Below are 23,048 nucleotides of genomic sequence, written 5' to 3'. Positions count from 1 at the left end.
TTGCCCCCCTCTATGATTACAGATCAAAATAACTTACCAGCTTCCATGGATTAAGTATCTAAATTTTGATGTGACTGTTCAATAGTTTGATTACCACCATGCACGTATTATATATGCACATGTATATAATGTCAACACAATGATCCAAAAATAGAAAATTGCAGTGGGTTTTCTCTGCATGCCATTTCAATAATACCAAATCGAATTACCCAGTTGAGGAAAATTAGACTTTATACGAGGTGCTAAAAATGATCTAATGAGTTTTGTAACAGACATTTTTTAGTAGAAACAAAAACAATTGTCCATTGTGGCTTTTGCATGGTGTCAAAGGCTGCACTGCCTTCTTAGCTATTGTAAAGAAATTCTGTAACCATGACAGCATTTGTCATAGCCTCTACCTCCAAAAACTATCAATCTGAATGCAAGCTGCCATGCCAAAAAGCTGGTTTTCAGATTCTTCCTTTCAGAAATCTAGTATAGAAACAGACAGACTTAAAGGGACCTATATTTTCTATTCACTAGTGAATAAATGAATATCTATTTGCCATTAAATATAGCATTTAACTAGTACAAGTCAATGAATAATTTTTGAGCTGCTTCTTTGTGTAAGGCCCTGGTGGGAAATATTGGCGCCTAATAGGTGTTCAATGAATTTTTCTTAAATTGTAGTCAAAGAAGTAAGACAAAGGCTTGCTCTCAAGGACTTTATAATCTTCTCACAGGAGTACCATGTGTCTGTAAAATGCTTTCATTTCCTGACATACATAATCAAATCCTACCTACACAGGTATTAGACTTCTCATTTCACAAAAGAGAAAGCCAAAACTCAGAAGAGATAAGAGATTTAGCCAAGAGTTCTGTATTAGTCAGGTCCTCCAGAAAATCAGAATCAACCGGAAAGATAAACACAGGATATTTATTGTGAGGAATTGGCTCATGCAATTATGGAGGATGAAAAGTCCCATGATCTGCCATCTGCTAGCTGGAGGCCGGTGGCGTAATTCAGTCCCAAGGCCTGAGAACCAGGGAAGTTGATGGTGTAGACCCCAGTCCAGGGGCAGGAGAAAATGAGATGAGATGTCCCAGCTCAAGCAGAGAGGCAGGAAGAAAGGGGTGAATTCTCCCTTCCTCTGCTTTTTATTCTATTCAGGCCCTCAACAGATTGGATAAAGCTCCCCTCCAATGGGGGGACGACAATCTACTTTAGGAGTCCACCTCTTCAAATACTAATCTCATCTGGAGACAACCTCACAGACACACTTATATATAATGTTTAACCTAGACACCTCATGGCCAGTCAAGTTGACACATAAAATGAACCATCACAGGTTCCAAACTAAAATCAAGGCCTTCTAATGCCTCATCAAAGACTAGTTCAACCAAACCTCCCTGCCTCACTAAATCAAACTAACGAGGAAGCATCTTGGCAAACAGAAGGAAACAATATCCTTTCATTCATTCACGGATGCCCCAAATGAGGAGAAAAAGGTGTCACACTTTCAACAACACATGGTCCTCAGTTCATGGTTTATTGTCATAGATTATTGGTTATCATAGTCATATCATATTGATAGGATTGTAAATTTTTTAGTGAGTAAAAAGAAAATCCATCTCTTAAAAAAAAATTTTATTTTACTCAGTGGAAAGAAAATGTTAAAACCTTGAGGTCCACAGTACTTTTTAGAGATGCCATAGATTTTTTCAAACATTTAATGTTGGAAAGTTATTCTCAGATGCATTTTTAATGTGTGTATGTATGCACATTACAGCACTTGCTTTTTTTTTTTTTTTTTTTTTTTTTACTGGAAGGTAAGGGTTTGGTAGAAATCCTTTAAAAGACTGATTATTATGGAAAATCATTCTGAAATTTGAGAACATTAAATTACTTTCTGTTTCCCAAAGCTTCATAGCAAAGAGAGATCCTCTGGAAAACTTTTCAAGCTCTTAAAATTTTACAGTGATGGAAAGGTTGCCTGACATCCATTACAAATAATAGTACCTGGTTACTCTCCTATTGCTTTTCTCTCAGTGATGGTTTTCCACCAAGCAACATTAAACACAGAAGAGAAAGATCAAATACTCTTCTAATAGGCAGATACCCATTTTAGGTAATACAAATGACAAAACAGGAATAATGAAGAAAGGAAACTGCTTTTCTCGTGGTTCTGTCAATTGCCAAATAGTATTGAATTTAGTTCTGCCCCCCAGAATTTCAAAGTATGTGGCATTGCTTTGTCTGCATCTATTTGTCCTTTGGTTATTTCTGTATTTAAAGAGACAAAAAGCATTCAGTCCTATACATAAAATTTTCCTATCTTTTAAATTTATTTTGAATGATAACCTTTAAATCTGAAACAAATTTTGGAGTAAAAGTACACTCATGATGGGCCCTGTATCACAGGGACTTGAGTAGGAAAAGACACACTGAACACTTTTGGGAGGACGCCCTACAGAGCAGGAGAATTACAGTTGTCTTGCCAGCTGAGAATGGAAGTCATATTGTTGCCCCTCAACTGTAAATCAAGGGAAAATCCGGCCCACTGCATGTTTTTCTAAATAAAGTTTTATTCAAACACAGTCACACTCATTCCTTTATGTATTGTCTGTGGTTGCTTTTGCACTGCAACTGCAGAGCTGAGTAGCTGCAAGAGAGACCATATGGCTCACAAAGTCTAAAATATTTACTCTCTGGTCCTTTACAGAAAAAGTTTGCCAAACCCTGTTGTAAATCTTTCTCCTTTCCCTTCCTCTCCTGCAGATGGTAATAGCTAGTGGGAAAAGACATAGCCTAAACTCTCTTACGGTAAGAAGCAGAACATAATGCATTTTTTTTTTTCTGAACCATGCAGGTGATATTTCTGGGTCCCTGACAGCCATTTTGAAGGGCCCGGGAATCAGAAGTCATTCCTGCCTCTTCAGTCGTATGGCCTTCCTGCCACTACCCTCTGAACAGAAGCAGAACCTCAGAGTATCCCAAACTAGAATTTTTAGCTGATGGGAATGTGAGGGTTCATTTAGTGCATTCCTGTCATCTTCCTGATGAGAAAACCGAGGTATGTTTCTGTTTTAAGATAGAAGGATGGGTGCCCATGGAACCTGAGGATTTAGGGCAAAACATCCATACCATTAACCACTTTTGACTTTTACATCTTCCATCACCACTTACTTTTAGTTTCAACTCTGCACCTGCAACAGTAACAACAAAATTCAAGTTAACATTTCTAGAATTTTCAGTGTAGGTTATAATATTACATCAGATACAGCCACATTTTGTCTCCCTTTTTTTTTCCCGTTGTGTTTATATCCACATGAAATCATCAACTTTAATGTTTTGGTCACAAAACAAGCAAACAAACAAACAAAATGGTGATGACTATCTAGACAGCAGCGGCGAGAGAACACAGACCCTTCTACTTACTTAACCGGGCCCCGGAGGAGTCTTTACAGTCTTTAAAGCTGACTTCAAATATATTTTTGGAGGCAGGAAGTACGTGCTGTCTAGTGTGTGTTCGCCCGCTTGCCAACTTTGCTGGTCCATAAAATACTTCAGTGACTCCACAGAGTGTGGTCCTGGCTTTCAGCTTCCTTTCAGCTCTAGTCACCAAGAGCAACAAGTACCATTGTAGACCCATCCCGAGAGAAACATGTATCCTCCGTATCTCTAGGGCTGGTACTTACATATAGGTTCAGAGTTTATGGTTATTACTCTCTGGAGACATCTGTCTGCTGGGTTTATTTTTTCCTGATGTTGTACCACATCATAAAGTCCTACTGCCAAGAGTCCTTTAACTACTCGGGAAGATTTTGTTTTCTGTTGTTTTAGTCACTTGACCACTTTCTTTCTGTAGGCCAAATGGAGTAGAGAAAATCAGTAGCAATTCCCCACTCCAGAGCCCCATAGCTTAACCTGGCTCCATTTGGTTTCAAGCTTTTATTTTGTCAGAGTTTTAAAACTCTCATTGCCTAAGAAGTAATGGGTCTCCTTGTGTGTATGTGTAACAAAGTTACACTGAGATTTCCCATGAAGTGTGAATGCTCTCAGAAAACCTTTCAAGGAAAATTTGCTTTGAAAGCAAGTGGATCACATGGGTATAATCAGTTGAAAGGAACAAAATTCATAATTGATTTTTTATTATCAAATATAGTACTGTAAAATAGCTTTTGTTGGCAGGGAAAAATAACTTCCAGCCCAGTTTTATCCCTTCTTACTTTTGTTCTCAATAATAATATTTAAATACATGTACTTCAGAATTGCTGTTTTTCATTTTCAGATAGTGTAATGGTTTTTATCATCTATTTATGTAAAATTACAGTGATTAAGTCATTATTTGCCTAATAAATTTACAACCTTTTTTGTGGAAAAAAATGATTCAGGTCAGACAACTATTGTCAAACATCTTTTAACATATGTTTTCAACCTTTGCCATAGCTTCTTACATAAACAGACCTTTTGAAACAAAGCATGGAAAATTTAATCCACATGGGCTCATATTATCAAAACTATTAGACTGGATTATTTTCCATGGTGTCAGCACCAAAATTATCTCTTGAAAATATGACTTTAAAAGGAACATTCACATAGATTTTACAAATGTTTTTTCTCCCTCACCCTTTACGGGTAACTTTTATTTCATTCATGGCTATAATTAGCACATTCTGATGCAGCCCCTTTCTCAGTCAGCACACAAAGATTCCCTGTTCCTTAGCATGGTGGCTTTGGTCAGCAGTCATTAGTGATCTTTTTTTTTTAATTTTTCTTTTTTTAGAGATTTTATTTATTGAAGAGAGAGAGAGAGAGAGCACAAGCGAGGGGGAGGGGCAAGGGAGAGGGAGAAGCCAACTCCCCGTTGAGCAGAGAGCATGACACAGGGCTTGATCCCTGGACCCCATGATCGTGACCTGAGCCGAAGGCAGATGCTAAACCAACTGAGCCACCCAGGCGCCCCATTAGTGATCATTTTTATGATTAATCTCTAAGTGGTCAATTCAGCCGAGGCTCATTCCACGTGTAACCGTAGCCCAGCAGCTTCACAATGCTACAACCCATTTATTTAGGGCAACCTCATGTGCTTTCCCAGAAACTAAAGTAATGAGGAAGAGGACACAGAGCTCACCCAAGCTGCTTTATGTCAAGAAAATACCACGGCGAGTCAACCTTGAGAATATTGTCACACAGGTTCAAACCCAACTATTACATCATCATTCACGTGGGTTTGCTCAGACACACACGTTACTTGAGCACCTCAGACCTTGCTGTGCAGTTTCATGTGTTCCATTTTCAAATGTCTGGCTTTGTAAGCAGAGATTTTAGATAATAAATCACTTTAATTCTTTGTCGTAGTTGTTATCGGGTTAATAAAAACTTGTACAAATTATACAGCAGTTACATGTCAGTGTGATGCTCAATTGGCATTTTAACTCGATTTGGTTATTTCTATACATTTTTTGTGTGTTAAAACACAAATTCTGAATTTGACACTATCTCATTTAATCCTTAAAACAGCTCTGGGGGAAAGGCAAGGACGTATGTGGAAAGGAGGCTGAAGGGGAAGAGGCATGAGCTTGGGGTTCACCAGCTGCAGGCATGCAAGGTGTACACGGAGGATGACGTTCCCTACCCCATCCCAGTCTCACATTACAGCCTGAGACTGTGCGGAAAATAGGAAGGAGGCGGGCCTGCCCACGCGGCCTCTCTGGAAGAATGGGGGCATTCGTGTTCTGGTGGGGACCTTAAAATCCAGACAAAGGAGTTTGGATATGACAGCAAGAGAGAGGAACCGTAGGGTTTAAAACAAGGTATCAGCATGATAAAAGCAGTCCTTTAGGGACTAGGCGCTGGAAGTCCTCGGCCCGCTGAATTCCAAATGCACTGTAGCTTCGGTTTGGCAGGGCAGAGGATTTACTGTTGGAATTCAATAAATGTCACCTTTTTGGTAAGACCTGCCCTGGCACTCTGTCCAGACTTTTCAAATCCCCCAACGTCTGCTGCATGTGAAGTTTTTTCCTCCTTGGTAGTTATCATCACTCTCTGACACTGTATGTATTTTATTTATTGACATTGTTCATGACCCAGCTCTCCCACTAAAATGTAAGTCCTCTAAGAGCAGGGAATTTTGTCTGTTTCATTCATGACGGTGCCTTCCCTGCCCAGAACACTGCCTTCCGCATGGCAAGCCCCGAGGAATACATGCTGCATGAATAAATGAATTGATTGGTACATGTATCCCCGCATTCCAAAAGGTGGCATGACACCACTTCCCTTTTATGAAAGACCTACATCAGTGCCTTTTTTTGCTAACTGAAAGAAATCTGAAGACGATTTTCACTTTTACAAGAAAAGCCATTACCGTACTAACGTAGGTCTTTCCTGAAAGCAAAGTGGTGCACCACGTCCTTTCAGAAAGCAGGGAATACTCCGCTTTATGCCATTTGGGCTTATGAAAGGTTTCATAGTAACACTCTATTCTCCTATAACAGGAAACCCGTACCTGTACCAGGCCTGATTCCTGGTTACTAGTAATTAAGGGGCAAATAAGAAAGACAAGGTTCCTGCCCTCAGAGAGCTTACATTCTAGAAGAGGAGACAAAATAAATAAGAATTCCAGATGGTACTGTGCTCAGAGGAAAATATAACAGCATAATAAGAATACAAAATGTTAAAGGGCACCTGGGTGGTTCAGTCGGTTAAGCTTAAGCATGGGACTCTTAGTTTCGGCTCAGGTCATGATCTCAGGGTCAGGGGATCAAGCCCCAGGTTGGTTCCGCACTCAGCTCAGTCGGCTTGAAATTCTCTCCCCCACACCTGCTGCCCCTCCCCCCATTGATGTGCTCATGCTCGCTCTAGATAAATAAATTAAATTTTTTAAAAAATACAAACTGTTAAGTAGACTGCTCCCCTATTGCATGCACTGATTATGTGACAGTAGGAAAGACTGTTTTTGGTTTTTATTTTTTATTTTTTATTTTAAATTCACTGTCTCTGAACAATATCCAGTGATGTCTAGTCTCAGCTATGTTTCCTGGAACGGACACAGAAACAGAGCTTGCAGCAGCAAGAACCTAACTAATGGGTTTCTGAATTGCCCACCTCAGGCCCTTTAAGAAATAATGTTCTGTTGCCTTGTTCTTTCTATTCAGCACCACCATTCCCAGTCATTCTGTTCATCCATCAGCTGCCTACACGATCTATTAGAATGAAAAATGTGCTTTTTTACTGCTATCAAAAATTGAGATTTTTGATTTAATTTTGATAAGCCACAATCCATTCAATTCATTCCAGATCGAGTGAGTGTCTTCACAGAACTCAAACTTGTGATGGGTACCCAGAGATGGGGCAGCAATTGAGGAGACTCTGAACCTTCCCCATCTCAAGGCCACTTCTGAAGAAGGTTGTGACCCTTTTAAGAAACAGACTAAAGCAGACAGACTCTAGATAAGGAAACATGGTTAGAAGTTAGGAAAACACTACTTAATAACAGTAAAAAACAAGAGATTTGAAACCCTGGACACAGACCTATTAGAGGAGCTAAAAGAAGGAGCATTGAAAGAAACCAATCTTGTCTACCCAGAAATTCTTCAAAGAACTCAGGTACTTACTCTGTATTTTTAAAGATAGAGAAAATGGAAGGCATGTAACTAAGGACACATTTTTTTTTAATTTTTTAAATTTATTTTTTGACAGAGAGAGAGACAGCGAGAGAGGGAACACAAGCAGGGGGACTGGGAGAGGGAGAAGCAGGCTTCCCGCTGAACAGGGAGCCCGATGTGGGGCTCGATCCCAGGACCCTGGGATCATGACCTGAGCCTAAGGCAGACGCTTAACGACTGAGCCACCCAGGTGCCCCAGAACACATTTTTTTAAAGAATCACAGTCTGTAAGAATAATTTCAGGTAGGCTAAAAGCCAGATAAACCAGAACATGCCACACACACACACGCACGCGCGCACGTCTTTTTTTTTTTTTTTCTTGAAAACAACAAACAAAAAAGAAATAGGAAAAGATACAGTCCTACTGTTGAGGACCAATACTGTTACAATAACACAGAGAAAGCAGAGTTATTCAAATCCTAACTTACTCCTTCATTGCCATAAAAAAATGATTTTTAAACTAAAAGGGATTTTTTAAATGTGATTCAGAGAAAATGAAAATATATGATGGGCAAATCATTGGCCACTTTTAAAGAGTTTCTGTTGCTGGGTCCAGATTTATTATGTTAGAAGCCATCAAAGGATTTGTGGATGAAACTGAAGAACTTTTACTAATAAACTTGAATATATCTTGAAAAATGCAATAGAAGCCAAATGACCAGAGAGAGGAAAATATTCTGAGTGTCAAAAAAAAAAAAAAAGAGTAAAGTAGGGGCCTTGGATTTTGTGTATTGATAGGCTCAATTACAACTTCTAGAAATACTTCAGTTAGAATATTAAGCAAATGACTTCTAATAAATTCAAATGAACAACTATGATTACTAAAAAGAAACACAGGTTCACCAAGAGCAAGAAACATAAAACTATGCTTATTTCCTATTTTGATAAGTTTGCCAGCTTGCTTTATCAGGGGAATAGAGTAGATGAAATGTCTCCATTTCAGCAAAGCACTGGGAAGTGTTTTATAGCATCCTTGAGGAAAAGAAGGAGAAATTCAGGTGGGTTGATAAGACTCTTGGGAGGATTTGTACCTGGTGTGAGAAGTCTCCAGAGATGAAGGCAAGTGAAATCCCGTAATCCATCCAGTCAATGCATCATCTGTTGCTTCTGGAAAAAATGATGGGATTTTACTTCATGAAGACAGTGATTTTTTAACATATTTGTCTCCTTGTCTTGGCTGCTAGGAAGCTCAGAAGTAGATTTGTGACCCATGTTAAAAATGACACAGATCCAGGGCGCCTGGGTGGCTCAGCTGATTAAGCAGCTGCCTTCAGCTCAGGTCATGATCCTGGAGTCCTGGGATCAAGTCCCACATCGGGCTCCCTGCTCGGCGGGGAGTCTGCTTCTCCCTCTGACCCTCCCCCGCTTTCATCCTCTCTCTCGTTCTCACTCTCTCTCTCTCAAATAAATAAATAAAAATCTTTAAATAAAATAAATAAATAAATAAATAAACAAATAAATAAATAAAAATGACACAGATCCTTCTGGTATACCTACCCATGGATAAACTTCATTCCTGACCTCTTTGTATCATCCCATCATTACCTTACCTTCACTGTATTATTTCAGTCACAAATATTTACAGGGGCTGTGAACTCAGGGATGGGTCTGTGCCTAACAGGGGTTTCAGTTTAGTGGGAAAACAGACCTTACCTTGGCTTATTTTTAATCCACTTATACCCTATGTATTTTGTTAGCAGTCTCAAGTCCTTTCTAAATGATACAGGGTATTTGGGATATACCTGACTAACTTCAAAAGTGATAAAGATGTGGTTTTGTCTATCACTACTTTTTCCTTGAAATGGGAATATTATTAATGCAGCCTAAAGTTACAGTATGTTTAATGAAGCAAATGACAACGTTGGCTCAAATTTAACTTAATATAAACCAAACTTAAGAGATTTGATTTCTCACTTGGATTACTGAAAAGTTTTTTACATTTGTTATTTTCACATTTTATTATGTTAATCTTGATTCATTTACTCCAGCATGAACTACCAACTCCCTACTCCAGGAAATCTCCAAGTGTCCTACACTTGTCTTCAGAGTTTTCTTACAAAAAAACTGGCTCATCTCTGGAGACTTCTCACACCAGGTACAAATCCTCCCAAGAGTCTTATCAACCCACCTGAATTTCTCCTTCTTTTCCTCAATGATGCTATAAAACACTTCCCAGTGCTTTGCTGAAATGGAGACATTTCATCTACTCTATTCCCCTGATAAAGCAAGCTGGCAAACCTATCAAAATAGGAAATAAGCATAGTTTTATGTTTCTTGCTCTTGGTGAACTTGTGTTTCTTTTTAGTAATCATAGTTGTTCATTTGAATTTATTAGAAGTCATTTGCTTAATATTCTAACTGAAGTATTTCTAGAAGTTATAATTGAGCCTATCAATACACAAAATCCAAGGCCCCTACTTTACTCTTTTTTTTTTTTTTTTTTTTTTTTGACACTCAGAATATTTTCCTCTCTCTGGTCATTTGGCTTCTATTGCATTTTTCAAGATATATTCAAGTTTATTAGTAAAAGTTCTTCAGTTTCATCCACAAATCCTTTGAAGGCTTCTAACATAATAAATCCAGCAACAGAAACTCATTAAAAGTAGCCAAATTTACTCACCTTGTTGCAAGAAAAATCCCCTGGAAAAAAGATTTTCACATGATACCTCATTGAGGAAATACAATGTGAGGAGAAACTCTTACAGGGCGCCTGGGTGGCTCAGTCGGTTAAGCGGCTGCCTTCGGCTCAGGTCATGATCCCAGAGTCCTGGGATCGAATCCTGCATCAGGCTCCCTGCTTGGTGGGGAGCCTGCTTCTCCCTCTCCCTCTGCCTGCCTCTCTGCCTACTTGTGCTCTCTCTCTCTGTCAAATAAATAAAATCTTTAAAAAAAAAAAAAGAGAAACTCTTACAATAGAGTAAATTGGTTGAATGCTTTTTGCTCTTCAAGAAAATAGCAAAAAGTCAAACACAGTTTATGAAAGGAATTCCATGACTGATGAAGGTAATTAGGCCCAATACACAGGTTGTCAATGGTCACGTTTGCTCCAGACCTGTGGTAGGAAAGATACAGGAAAATAAGCAAATGCATATCTTCAAGACAGTCCTTTTTGAAACCAAACTTTTGCTAACAACCGGACATGAAGAGTTTGAATTTAGATTCCCTGGCAAGAAGCAACGGTGCAGATACTTTACGTTGACAACTAAATGTTAAATCTTTTGCTTAGACCGGGGCATAACAATGGGTCTGCATCAAACTTAGAGAGATGTAGGACCACACTGGGTACGTTTAAAGAACAGTGACAGGGAGAGTGACAAATGTGGACATTGTTTCATATACTGAGTAGACAAAGAACTGGGCTGAGTGTAATCTGAAGACTGACAGGAAAGTCATGATGATAAAAACCAACCTCAAATATCTGCAAAAAGAACACAGGGAGGAGGGAGCACAGGTCCTTGTGGTCAGAGCCTGAGCGAGGACCCGGAAGTAAAGGGCACGAATAAAGAGACTTGACTCAGAGGGGAAAGCAGTCTTCCTGTAGGAGAGTGGTCTGTAACAGGACTGTGCTGTCTTAGGGCTGGGAGACTTCTGGAGGAGTTCAAAGAAGAGCCGCACAATTGTCTATCAGTGATGTAAAAATAATCCCTGTCTTGAGAGGGCTCTCAGTCAGAAATCCTTCAAGCCACACGGATTCCCTGATCCTGGGGTGAGAATCAGGCTGAGCATGCCCTGTGTCTGTGTTGTCAGTTCCAGGGGCTGCTCTGAGGGGAGGCTCTTGAACTGCTGATGGGTTCTCTTGCCTTGTTTTAGTTCATTTACATTAGCCACAGTCCTCTACAGGAACACACTATGCCAGCAGAAACAGCTATTTCCCATCCCCGCTGGTTTCCTCCTAACACCACACATGCAAAATGCCCACAGTTCATTTTTGAGAACTGCTAGCTGATGACCCTATTTTTGCAACTTCACAGAGATTACAGTGATAGTATTTATTGATTAAGGTCTTTATTAATATTTAGAGCTCATTGCACTTAAAAAGCAGAATCATGAAGCGTGGGGGGTTTTTTTGGTTTCTTGTTTGTTTTTTTTTTTAGTTTCCAGTTTTTACATGCAGTGTTTTTAATCAAATATTCCAAATCACCTGTAAAGACACAAAAAATGTCGTATTTAATTTTTATTGCATTGCGATGGAAGCTGGGTGTGCTGTGGATGGAGTTCATGCGCAAAATGCCCTTCTTTAATGGAAAAATTATGCAGAAAGGACATTTTGCAAAATGCCAAGTTTAGAAAGAAGGGTAAATTTAGGAGGCTAGAAGAAAAAAGTGGGCTCCAGCCATTCCTCTGATAACGAGACTCTGATTTCACTAGGCAGCATGTCCTCCAGGCAAAGGCCATGTCAGCCAGTGGGTCATCTTTGGTCACTAATGCCAGTATGCAAACTCCAGTCACCCCAATTCATGATGCACTCATGAGGCCTTCCATCAAACATACTGAAACATACACTTTATCAAAGCAATACTTAAAAATTTATGAAAAGTCAGAGGCAGGACCAAATTTCCTTCAGAAGATATTTCTGAAGAATTGTTTTCTTGAACCGCTCTATATCTACTTCCTGTTAGCATTCTTTATTTTAATCCCACGATTCCATTCCATTTCAGCATTTCAGATCTCCCCTCCCCCAATGCTTTCTTCATAGTTGACTCAAATGGACAGTTATACTCTGGAAAGCTTATAGTCCGCCAAAATACTTGCAGAGAACACCTTCTAGGTAGAAATGTGTGGTTGTTTCAATCTGCAAAGCCCATGTTGCTAATTGGCCTCCTCGTTGAGCTAAATTCATTGAGATGTCTACTTTAAACAGCAGCTCCGTTTCTCCTGTCTTCGTTGCATTGTTCATAATTGCCTGTGAGTGGCTGGAGGCTGTGTGTTTGGGTGAATGACGCTGTGTAACTTGCCACGGTGCCTTTGGCAAAGCCTCAGCAGGGCTTTTCTGATGCCTTATTTTCACATCGTTTTAATTCTTGCTAAACAAACCCATGCTTGAAGCACGAGCTCTGGAAGCTAGACATCGTCTGTCCCACAAGCACCCATGGTATTTCCAAGTGAAGCGTTTTTTTTTTTTTTTTTTACCAAATTAAATCTGACAAATTGATTCTTCATTAACCCGCAAGAAAAGTTGATGGTAATTTCCTTGAATGAACATAGAGGCCTTTGACCTGGTAATATTTTTGTATCATAAATGTCCTCCTCATGCAATAATCTTTGCCTCCTAGAGAAGTTTTAGACAGAGGTCTTCATCAAAGATAATTTCCTCAGAAACAAAATATAAATGATTGCTTTAGGCAAAATAAAGGCCAACTACGATTGCAAAATAATTTTGAAGGGATATGGGTACGATATTTCAGGATTAATATATAAAAGAAAAATGTCCGTATTTTTTGGAACTGATCTTAAAACTTCCCTAAGTTGGTGACTCATGTCAAAATGGGCCATTTTCCAGCTCCCAGCCCCTACCTTCCTAATCTCCCCATCCCCACCACAGGCACCTAATTTTTCATTTGTGCCATGGACCCTTCAGCAGTCTGGTGAAGCCTGTGAGCCATTCCTCAGAATAATGTTTTTAAATGTATAAAATACATGTGGTTACAAAAGAAAAAAATTATATGGTGATGCTGTTATTAAAATTTTGAACAAGTTTCTGATATAGTAATACCTATGCTTCTTTATTAATACTTTTTTTAAAAAAACCCAGAAGTGGGACTAGTAACTACCATAAATAATCATGAAATAGTGATGAGCAAAATAAGTATGCAAGACGAAACAATTATGGTTTCATCTACAACTATAAAATGGGATATGACAATATCTGTGATTTCTTTGAGTAACAAAGTCACAAGTACTGCTAATACCATCATGGTTTGTTGCCATGGTTAGTGACAAAGAGGTCATTTTTTTCCCATCCATGCTCACAGCCCCACTAAGTTCTGTCCACAGACCCCTTGGAGGTCAATGGACCCTAGATTAAGAAACTCTGTATCTAATGACTCCTTTTGATTTATTTATTTGAGAGAGAGAGTGAGTGAGAGAGAGAGAGAGAAGGAGCAGGGGAAGGGGAGGGAGACGCAGACTCTCCGCTGAGCAGGGAGCCCGATGCGGGGCTCAATCCCAGGACCCTGGGATCATGACCTGAGCCGAAGGCAGACACTTAACTACTGAGTCACCCAGGCACCCCATATCAAATGTTTCTTGCCACTGCTCCCACTTTTATTCAATCAGTAGAGAGGTGGAGTGGGTAGTGGTCAGCTGCCAGGATACATGTGTGTGGGAACCTCAAAAGCAATGACATCAGCAGAACCACACTCAGCCCTGGTGGTGTACCATGTCACTGCCAATGAGCCCAACGTCTCAACACTGTCACCTCAGAGGCGCCATTCTGTCAGTTCAGGGCTTTCTCCAGCCAGGGAGCCTTTCTCTGGCAATGCTACTGAAAGCCAATTCATAGCAAAATGTATTCATTGTTCCCCATGATGTCATTCTCCAAGATCAGGAAATGTCCCCCAAATATCCTTTATGCTTATTTACCTAAACCTTATATGCTTGGTCTGCACTCCTCAGAATGACATGTTCTGTACATTCACTTCCTCTAGAAAAAAAGTACTTCCATCTCTTTAAACAGACTTTGTGCCCAAGATTTAGACCCAGAATTCCATGTGGATGTCTAAAATTGGATTTATCATCTTCTCAAAATTAATTTTTTCTCCTGACGTTCCTGACTTTTCTCCTCCTGACTTCTGAGGAGCATCGCAGTAACTATGTATGGAAACCTCAGACCTTTCAGCCCCCATACCCCTTCCTAAACTCTACCGCCCAATTTCTTAACTCTCCAAGTCAGAGAGCTCCTGTGTTTACAACTTCCCTCCAGTATCCCTCTCTATTCCTTTCTCATTTCCACCAGTTAGTTTACAACCTAAACTGCATCACCATTACTCTTGCCCCTGCTTCTCAACTAACACACACTGCTGCCAATTTGATTTTCCCGGAGTGCAACTCTGATGATAGTTCCCTGTTCAAAAATCTTCAGTGGGGAGTGCCTGGGTGTCTCAGTTGGTTAAGCGACTGCCTTCGGCTCAGGTCATAATCCCAGGGTCCTGGGATCAAGTCTTGCATCGGACTCCCTGCTCAGCGGGGAGCCTGCTTCTCCCTCTCCCACTCCCCCTGCTTGTGCTCTCTCTCTCTGTCAAATAAATAAATAAAATTAAAAAAAAAAAAATCTTCAATGGCTCCCCATTATCTAGGGAACTTAAGACAGATCCTGCCATACAAGCCTCTCCACATCATGGCCCAGACTCCCAATTCAGCACCTGTCTCACCCTGTGCTACAAACTTGATAACTTTTTGTTCATGAAACAAGGAACAGATATTTTACTTCATTTATTTTTTTGCCTTATTACCTTTCTCATATACTCTCCTTCTAGAATGTGTTTCTCCAGAAAGTTCTCTTGTTGCAAGCTTACCCTTCCTTCAAAGATAATCTCAAGCATCACCAATTTATGAGGACTTTCCTGATGTGCTTCCACCATTCCCAACTGAATAGAAGAGCCCCCTCCCACTTTCAGCCTCTATAACATTTTTCTTAGCATTTATCAGCCTCTACCCTTCATTATGATCCAGTACAGTAGTCCCCCCTTATCTGCAGGGGACATGTTCTAAGACCCACTGTGGATGCCTGAAACCGTGGATAGTACCAAACCCTATATACACTGTTTTTTTCCTATGCATACATACCCATGATAAAGATTAAGGTATAAATTAGGCACAGTAAGAGATTAACAACAATAAATAATAATAAAATAGAACAGTTGTAACAATATTCTGTAATAAAAGTTATGTGAATGTGGTCTTTCCCTCTCTCAAAATACCTTATTGTACTGTACTCACCCTTCTCCTTCTTGTGATGACGTAAGATGATAAAATGACTACGTGATGAGGTAAAGTGAGGTGAATGACATAGGCATTGCGATGTAGCCCCAGGATCCTACTGACCTGTCAGAAGTAGGCTCATCTGCTTCTGTACTACGGCTGACCACTGGTAACTGAGACCACAAAAAGCAAAACCACAGCTAAGGGGGGACTACTGTGTGTTCATCTTACCAACCACGTTAAATTTCTTTGTTCTTATTTAAACTCCAGCTGTATTAGATTTTTTTATTCCTTAAAAATAAAGACGCTTTAATGTATCCCTTGTACCTCAGTAGTGTTTGGTACACTGTTTTTTCACAATGGGTACTCAGTACATGTTTTCAATTGAACTGAAATGATTCCTACGCAAAATAATGAATTTACCGGGATGACCTGCCTTACACTTTCCATGTACCACTGAAGGATAAGGAGGTGTTCACTAACGCTAATTTATTAATTGGTAATTTTAGTGATGCTGTGCTTGCTTCTGACCTTCACCCACATGGTCTCATGGACCAGAACGCTCCTTCTCCCCAGCCATTCAAACCATCGCGCTAACTCCTGCTGGGCCTTCAGGGCTCAGTCTGACCATCACTTTCTCCAGGAAGTCTTCCTAACCTCAAGTCTGGCTTCACAGGCATGCAACCTGTGCGTTCCCACAAAGCCCAACACCTACAAGGGTGCCACAATTGGTGCCATACTTTGCTGTCACCATCTTAAAATTCTTAATAGTTTTTTTTTAAGATTTTTTTCATTTGAGAGAGAGCATGCATGAGCGAGGGGAGGAGCAGGGGGGAAGCAGAGGGAGAGAATTCCAGGCAGGTCCACACTGAGGGCAGAGCCCGATACAGGGTTTGCTCTCACAACCCTGAGATCATGACCTGAGCCGAAACCAGTGTGTCAGATGCTTAACCAATTGAGCCACCCAGGTGCCTCTTCGCAGTTTTTTAACAAGGGCCCGTGTTTTTACTTTGCACTCGACTCCTCAAAGGGAGCGAGCAGTCCTGCCTAACCCCTTCTCTCCTATATACTCCTGTCATCCCCTGTATTTTCCCAATCTTTGCAATCATCACTCAGAATCTTAATTTTCTATTTACACTTGTTCAGTGTTTATTTACTTACTATTATTTTATTTAAACTGAATTAATATAAATTAAAATAATTTAATAAATTTCATATTTATTTAATTTTCTGTTTACTACTCTGTATACCTCAATAGACCCTAAACTCTGTCAAGGCAAAAAAATGACTCAGCCTGGTATTATATACTTAATCAATATTTGCTGATTGGCTAAATGGATTAGTGGTTGAGGAAAGGAGGAATTAGTGAATGAATGAATGTATTTGTCTATGCATAGCCCTTTGGGCAGCCTGAACAATGGAGGTCTTTGGCTTGCTGTCTTCAGATGGCCCCGTATAGACGTAACAGAATTCTAGTACAGAAACTACTCTTGTTAGAAAACAGTGTAAAATCTCAAGAAAGAAAAGGGGCAAAGTAGTGACATGAAGGAAAAAATTTAAGCAACACCCAAATATTAGTGAAGAAGGAACTAGGAAAAGGACTCATGATTATTATAGTCCTGTTTTAAACACAAACATAGAGACCATGAACATACCACTGGGATGCTCTTGGAGGAAGAAGATGTCTTAGTCATTAAGTAATGCCCTGCTTGCTTTTCCTAATGGTTTCTGGTAAGCCTGGAAAAGGAGAGCATACCTAGATAACAGCTACTCACAAAGAGGGGAAACGTCTGTGGCCATCTTTACCTGATGCCACATCATCCTCCTAACTATCTGAGTGATCCCTGAATTTCATTTTCTCATTAGTAGTTTGGGGCTTTGTAGGTGCGCTGGAATTCCATTTCCGGCTTACAATTTCCATTCCATTAAGGCCAACTCAAAGTATAATCCAAAGTATCCTGAATTGTTAGATGCATGAGTCAAAAGTATAGTGAGTAGTTATTAATGACGTATTCTAGATTTTTTTCACTTGTAGACTCCTTTTCCTTGGAGACTTCGTCTATTTGAAATGATAATTACTTCCCTCTCGGTTTGAAGAGATAGAGAAGTATCCCCAAAGGTCTTGCAGAATCAACAATGTTACTGCCATTCTCATCTATTCAGTTCATTCAGCAACACTGGGCAGCAGCTCAAGGGCAAACAGTGCTAAACCCTCTTTCTGCTACACAGCCTTGGATGAGTTATAAAATGGTCTTAATTCTCAGTTTTCATATCTGTAAAATGGGAATAATCATATTTCTACTCCATAAATTTGTGAGGATAACATGGATAATGCATATGAAAGTGCTTAGTACCATGTTCATGTTAGTAATTATTATCAACATATAGAACATAAGCAATTATGAACTTCCACTTGGTTCTGTGTTGGAATAGATACAAAGAAATAAGGAGTACATGGTATTGGTTAAGGGTCCACAAACTTCTCCTCTAAAAGGGTCAGTGAGTACATATTTTAGTCTTGTGTGCCATATTGTTCTGCCACGACTATTTAGTTCTGCAGCTGTAGCATGAAAGCGGCCATAGACAAGATGTAAGCAAATGGGTGTAGCTATGTGACAATAAAACTTTATGTACAAAAACAGGCTTTAGGGGCCAGGTTTGTTCCCTAGGCCATAATTTACCAATCCCTGGCTATAGGTCCTTGGGAGCTCCCAGTCAAGTGCGGTAGAAAGACTTGGATGACGTGTCAGGGCAAGCCTAAGGAGGCAGAGATTAACTCCAGTGCCATACAAATGAATGTGGAAACTGATATTTTAGGGGAGATTACTGTATGAGCTTCCCAGAAATACATAAAAGTAAAAAGTATGTCCTAGAGCTCAGGTATTGGTTGTTTTTTTTAAGGTTTTATTTATTTATTTGAAAGAGTGAGAGTGCATGAGTGGAGGGTTGGGGGAGGAGCAGAGGGAGAGGAACAAACAGACTCTGTGCTGAGAACGGAGCCCGATGTGGGGCTCAATCCCATGACCCTAAGATCCTGAGATCACGACCTGAGCCAATACCAATAGTCCATCGCTTAACCGACTGAGCCACCCAGGTGCCACTGTTTGTTTTTTAATCTTGCATTTTAGGATAAGTAACTTCAACCTAAAACACAGCCTTCTCTTTTTATTAGACATTTTCCTTGGGAACTCAGCTCCCCACTCCCAGATCCTGAGAGTACCATAATTTGGGGAATAAAACTGTCTGTAGATTGGTAGAAAATTCTGCTCCTCACTTCTGCTCCCTAGCACTGTAGTATGAATAGACAGAGCTGAGGGGTCATCGCTTTTAGCAGTTTGCTGGGAAATGGAAAGTACATGGGGAGCAGAAGAAATCGTTCCCTTCCTTTTCTGTTCTTATTAATATTATAAAGGAATGACAAACAAGTATCCATGAGCAAAATTAGACTGTGAAAATGAGCCAGTGGCTTGGTAACAGCCACTTAGAACATTTGATGGGTCACCAGCACTGCCGAATGTGAGGTGGATTCTGCTTCTTTGATAAGAGAACAGCTGTGGCATGTGCTCCCAGGGTAGGAAAGCAAGAACACACTTCCGGGGCCTTTCTCCCCTCTTGTGAAAGGATTTATGGAAAGTTCACACATTCTCAAATGCAGACGTTTAAATATGGCAAGCAACACAGACGCAACATTCTCTTCATTGATGAAGTTGTAAAGGAACTCCACGTGCACAATGCATTGTATTTACACATAGAGAGAGAGAGAGAGGAAGGAGTGGGGGGGGGGTGGGCAGAGGGAGAGGGAGAGAGAGAATTTTAAGCGGGCTCTGGGCCCAGGGCAGAGCCCAACACAGGGCTCGATCTCAGGACCCTGAGATCAAGACCTGAGCTGAAATCAAGAGTCGGATGATTAACCGACTGAGCTACCCAGACGCCCCCATATTATATTTTGATATTCAAAATGGCTAGTCCCTTCCGAGGCTTTTATGATTTAATCAGTGCCAATTCCAATAGGTCTGGTGCTTTAAACTATAGAAACAAGAAATGAAGTCTGTCATGATAAGGCAAGGTTCTTATCAGATTTCTCTTTTTTGTTGTTGTTTTACAGTTTTCTCCTTGTCTTTGGTTGCTTGATTTTGTCAGTGTTTTCCACCATCCCTGAGCACACAAAATTGGCCTCAAGTTGCCTCTTGATTCTGGTAAGTGATACATATGAGCAAAAATGTACATAAAGTTTGTATAAGAACTGTCTATAACATTTATGCTATGCATTGTATCCCACAAAAAGTTCTATCTAGAAAAGAAGAGAGTTGCTGTGAAGTATAAAACTCTCAAAGATCACTGAAATATTGGCCTGCCATTTTAACGTTTAGTCAATCCTCAGAAATATATACAGATATTCAGTGTTACTATTACATAGCAATATCTTACGTTATAGTTACATCAAAAATAGAAGGCAGGACTTGGAAGCAGTTTTACTTATGTTTATCTATGGTAATAAACAAATTATAAGAATCAATATCCATGAGGTCTCTCATAATATTGCTCAAAGTCACAGAATAGAGAGCATTTTCCAATAACTGCAATTTGGCAGTAGGTCAGTGTAATTAGCCCAGAACTACGAGAATATAGCACCTCATAAGAAAACAGAAGGCTCCTTCATGCTCTTTTCAACCAACAGACTACTTTATGAGTTTTGCTGCTAATGCAGTTACCTGCCTGGTAAGAAATTCTGCAGTTAGCTGTTTCCATTATGCTGTCAATCCTCAACCACACAGATTGCTCAATTCATTTCAAAATGGAAAAAGACCCCAAGATATTTTAGTCTGAATTATTCTGGGCCTTTTAAGCTCTTTTACTTCCTATTACAACTAAACTATATCACTGTATACTCAGATCCCATCTGATTGAAAATTTGGTTCATTTATATCCATTTTTGATCCACTCACTTAGTGCAAAAACATCAGACTTGACAGTCTGAGAACTGTCTGAATGTACTATAAATTGAAACGATTCGCTTCTGTAAAACCAGGTGGACTACAGAGGAGGAGAGAGAAAGGGTATGGGGGGAAGCTGGCTTCTGTGCCCTGATAAAGAGATGTTGGTTATGTACAGCAATAAGCATTTAATATAAGAAAAGTATTCTTACCTTGAAGGTGAAACTGAAAGATCTCAACTCATGTAACCTGAGCTGAGAGCAGCTGTTCTTCCTACCTATGCTTTCAGATGGCTAGTTTGTGCTTGAAGTTACTAAGACTTCATCAAGTCTCTGTCCTACATCAGGGAGAAATCACTTCTGAGCCTGGAACAAATCTATCCCAATTTGTTTCCATACAAATTGTGCTCGGCGGTATATTGTTAATGTTAAGGTTACTATTTTGAAACCCAGCGTAGAAAACAGAAGAAAAAGCACACTGGGAATTTGTTTCATTTATGAGGTTTCCATTTGGGTAGCAAGTGGGCTTTTAGCCTCATGTACCCCTTTGGTAACAACAAATGACCTTGAGCCCAGGGTCTAAGGCACAGCTGGCTTTTGGGTTCATACACAGAATTACAACTGGGAATTTTTGATTGAAAAAGTAAATCTGACTTCTAGACTCGGAAACATGAGAAACTGGATCTACTGCAAGACCAGTGATATCTATTATGAATGAATCAAGCTTTAAGAATCCCATAAAAAGGAATTTTTCATGACCAGGTCAAGAATTCAAAATGTTAGGTTTTACATCCTTCAAATCTCTGAAATATAAATTCCTCCATTGCTAACGAGTTTCTAAATAGTCTAAATAGACATTACTAATGAGTTTCTAAATATGTTATTAAAAAGCCCAAAGCTGATTCATATCTTGATTTTTAAAACTTTCTGAGCAGTGAACAGTTCATTACAGTTTAGTAACAAGAGTGCATTTGAGTAGATAATGTAGATGTTGTCACATATCCCTCAGCTGGGTTTTTTTGTTGTTTGCCAACTTTATTGAGATATAATTGACATATAACATTGTGTAAGTTTAAGGTGTATCATTTGATGATGTTATATATGTATATATGCAAAATGATTGATTATCTCACATAGTTACCATTTTGTGTGTGTGTGGTAAGAATTTCTAAGACATACTCTCTTAGTAATTTTCAAGTATACACTACACTATCTCTAACTATAGTCACTATGCTGTATGTTAGATCCTCGGAACTGATTTGTCTTATAACTTCGAGCTTGCATCCTCTGACCACCTTCACCCTTACCCCACCCCCACCCCACGCCCTCCCTGCAACCATCAGTCTACTCTGTTTCTATGAGTTCAGGGTTTTTTGTTTTTTAGATTTTACGTATGAGACCATGCAGTATTTGTCTTTCTCTGTCTGACATCTCACTAAGCCTAAGGCCCTCAAGGTCCATCCATGTTGTCACAAATGGCAAGATTTTCTTCTTTTTATGGCTGAATAATATTCCATTGTGTGTATGTATACGGTGATTCTACTTCCTTCAGATATATACCCACAAGTGAGATTGCTGGATCATAGGGTAGTTCTATTTTTAATTTTTTTCAGGAACCTCCATACTGTTTTCCACAGTGGCTGTACCAGTTTGCTTTCCCATCAACAGTGCCCAGTGGTTCCCTTTTCTCCCCAACCTCCCCAGCATTTGTTACCTCTTGTCTTTTCTATGCTAGCCATTCTAACAGGTGTGAGGTGATATCTCACTGTGGGTTTGATTTGCATTTCGCTGACGATCAGTGATGCTGAGCACCTTTTCCTGTACCTGTTGGCCATTGGTGTCTCTTCTTTCCTCTCTTAGTCTTGAATGCCTTTGGATTTAGCAAAGTAGAAACCAGTCCCATTATGCAAACGAGGCCCTTGTTTTGAGCAATACAGTGATTACTGCAGATACACGTTCTCAGAAAGGTTGCTATGCTTCCATAAGAAGAGCGCTTGCTTATCCTCCTATTGTTGTGCTATGGGGATAAATGGTCAAGGTGTATGTTTTAAACCAAAGTGTATTCTTAAAACCTACCTAGAAATATGCAGGCTGTGTTGCAGGTCTAAGATTTCCCTGATGTTACTCTTCTTCATCAGTGTTTCGCCAAAAAGGATGTTTTATTTAAAAGTCTCATGCTCTCCTGACTGAGCTAGCCAGGCAAATGCTAAGAAAAAAAAATTTATGATTTATGTAGACAAAAAAAAAAAATTTCAAGTCTAGGCTTTGTTTTTATTTTCTTATTTAGCAATTAATAAATTGGAAAAGCATGCATATTTTAATTCTTTTTCATAATTAGTTAACATAGCGTATCATAAAAGTTCAGTCAGCTGTAGAATATTGGAAAAAAAACAAGAGATATCTTAATGGTTTAGGGAATCTTAGTTATTCTTTTAATGTGTATGTTTGAGACAGTTAATCTGATTTCAAAGTCCATCTTCTGAATATCTAATCAAACAGAATTCATAGAACACAATTCTGACAAGCAATGTTTTTAGTGAACATTTTA

General features: G+C 39.5%; 1 protein-coding gene across 4 annotated transcripts in view; it reads left to right on the top strand.

Annotated features, from left to right (window-relative positions):
- KCNQ5 (potassium voltage-gated channel subfamily Q member 5) overlaps positions 1-23,048 on the top strand; it is a 501,939-nt gene that overhangs the window by 315,703 nt on the left and 163,188 nt on the right. For 3 of the 4 annotated variants that reach the window (XM_036101214.2, XM_036101205.2, XM_078055099.1), the window contains one exon: positions 19,673-19,763. The exons of the other annotated variant lie outside the window; for it this stretch is intronic. In XM_036101214.2, coding sequence (XP_035957107.1) covers positions 19,673-19,763 — 91 coding nt within the window. The remainder of the gene's footprint in view (positions 1-19,672; positions 19,764-23,048) is intronic. 4 annotated transcript variants of the gene reach the window in all.

The sequence above is a fragment of the Halichoerus grypus genome, chromosome 9 (assembly GCF_964656455.1).
Source record: "Halichoerus grypus chromosome 9, mHalGry1.hap1.1, whole genome shotgun sequence".
NCBI lineage: Eukaryota > Metazoa > Chordata > Mammalia > Carnivora > Phocidae > Halichoerus > Halichoerus grypus.
Note: the sequence above shows the minus strand (reverse complement) of the source record. Positions and strands in the feature narration are given on the sequence as shown.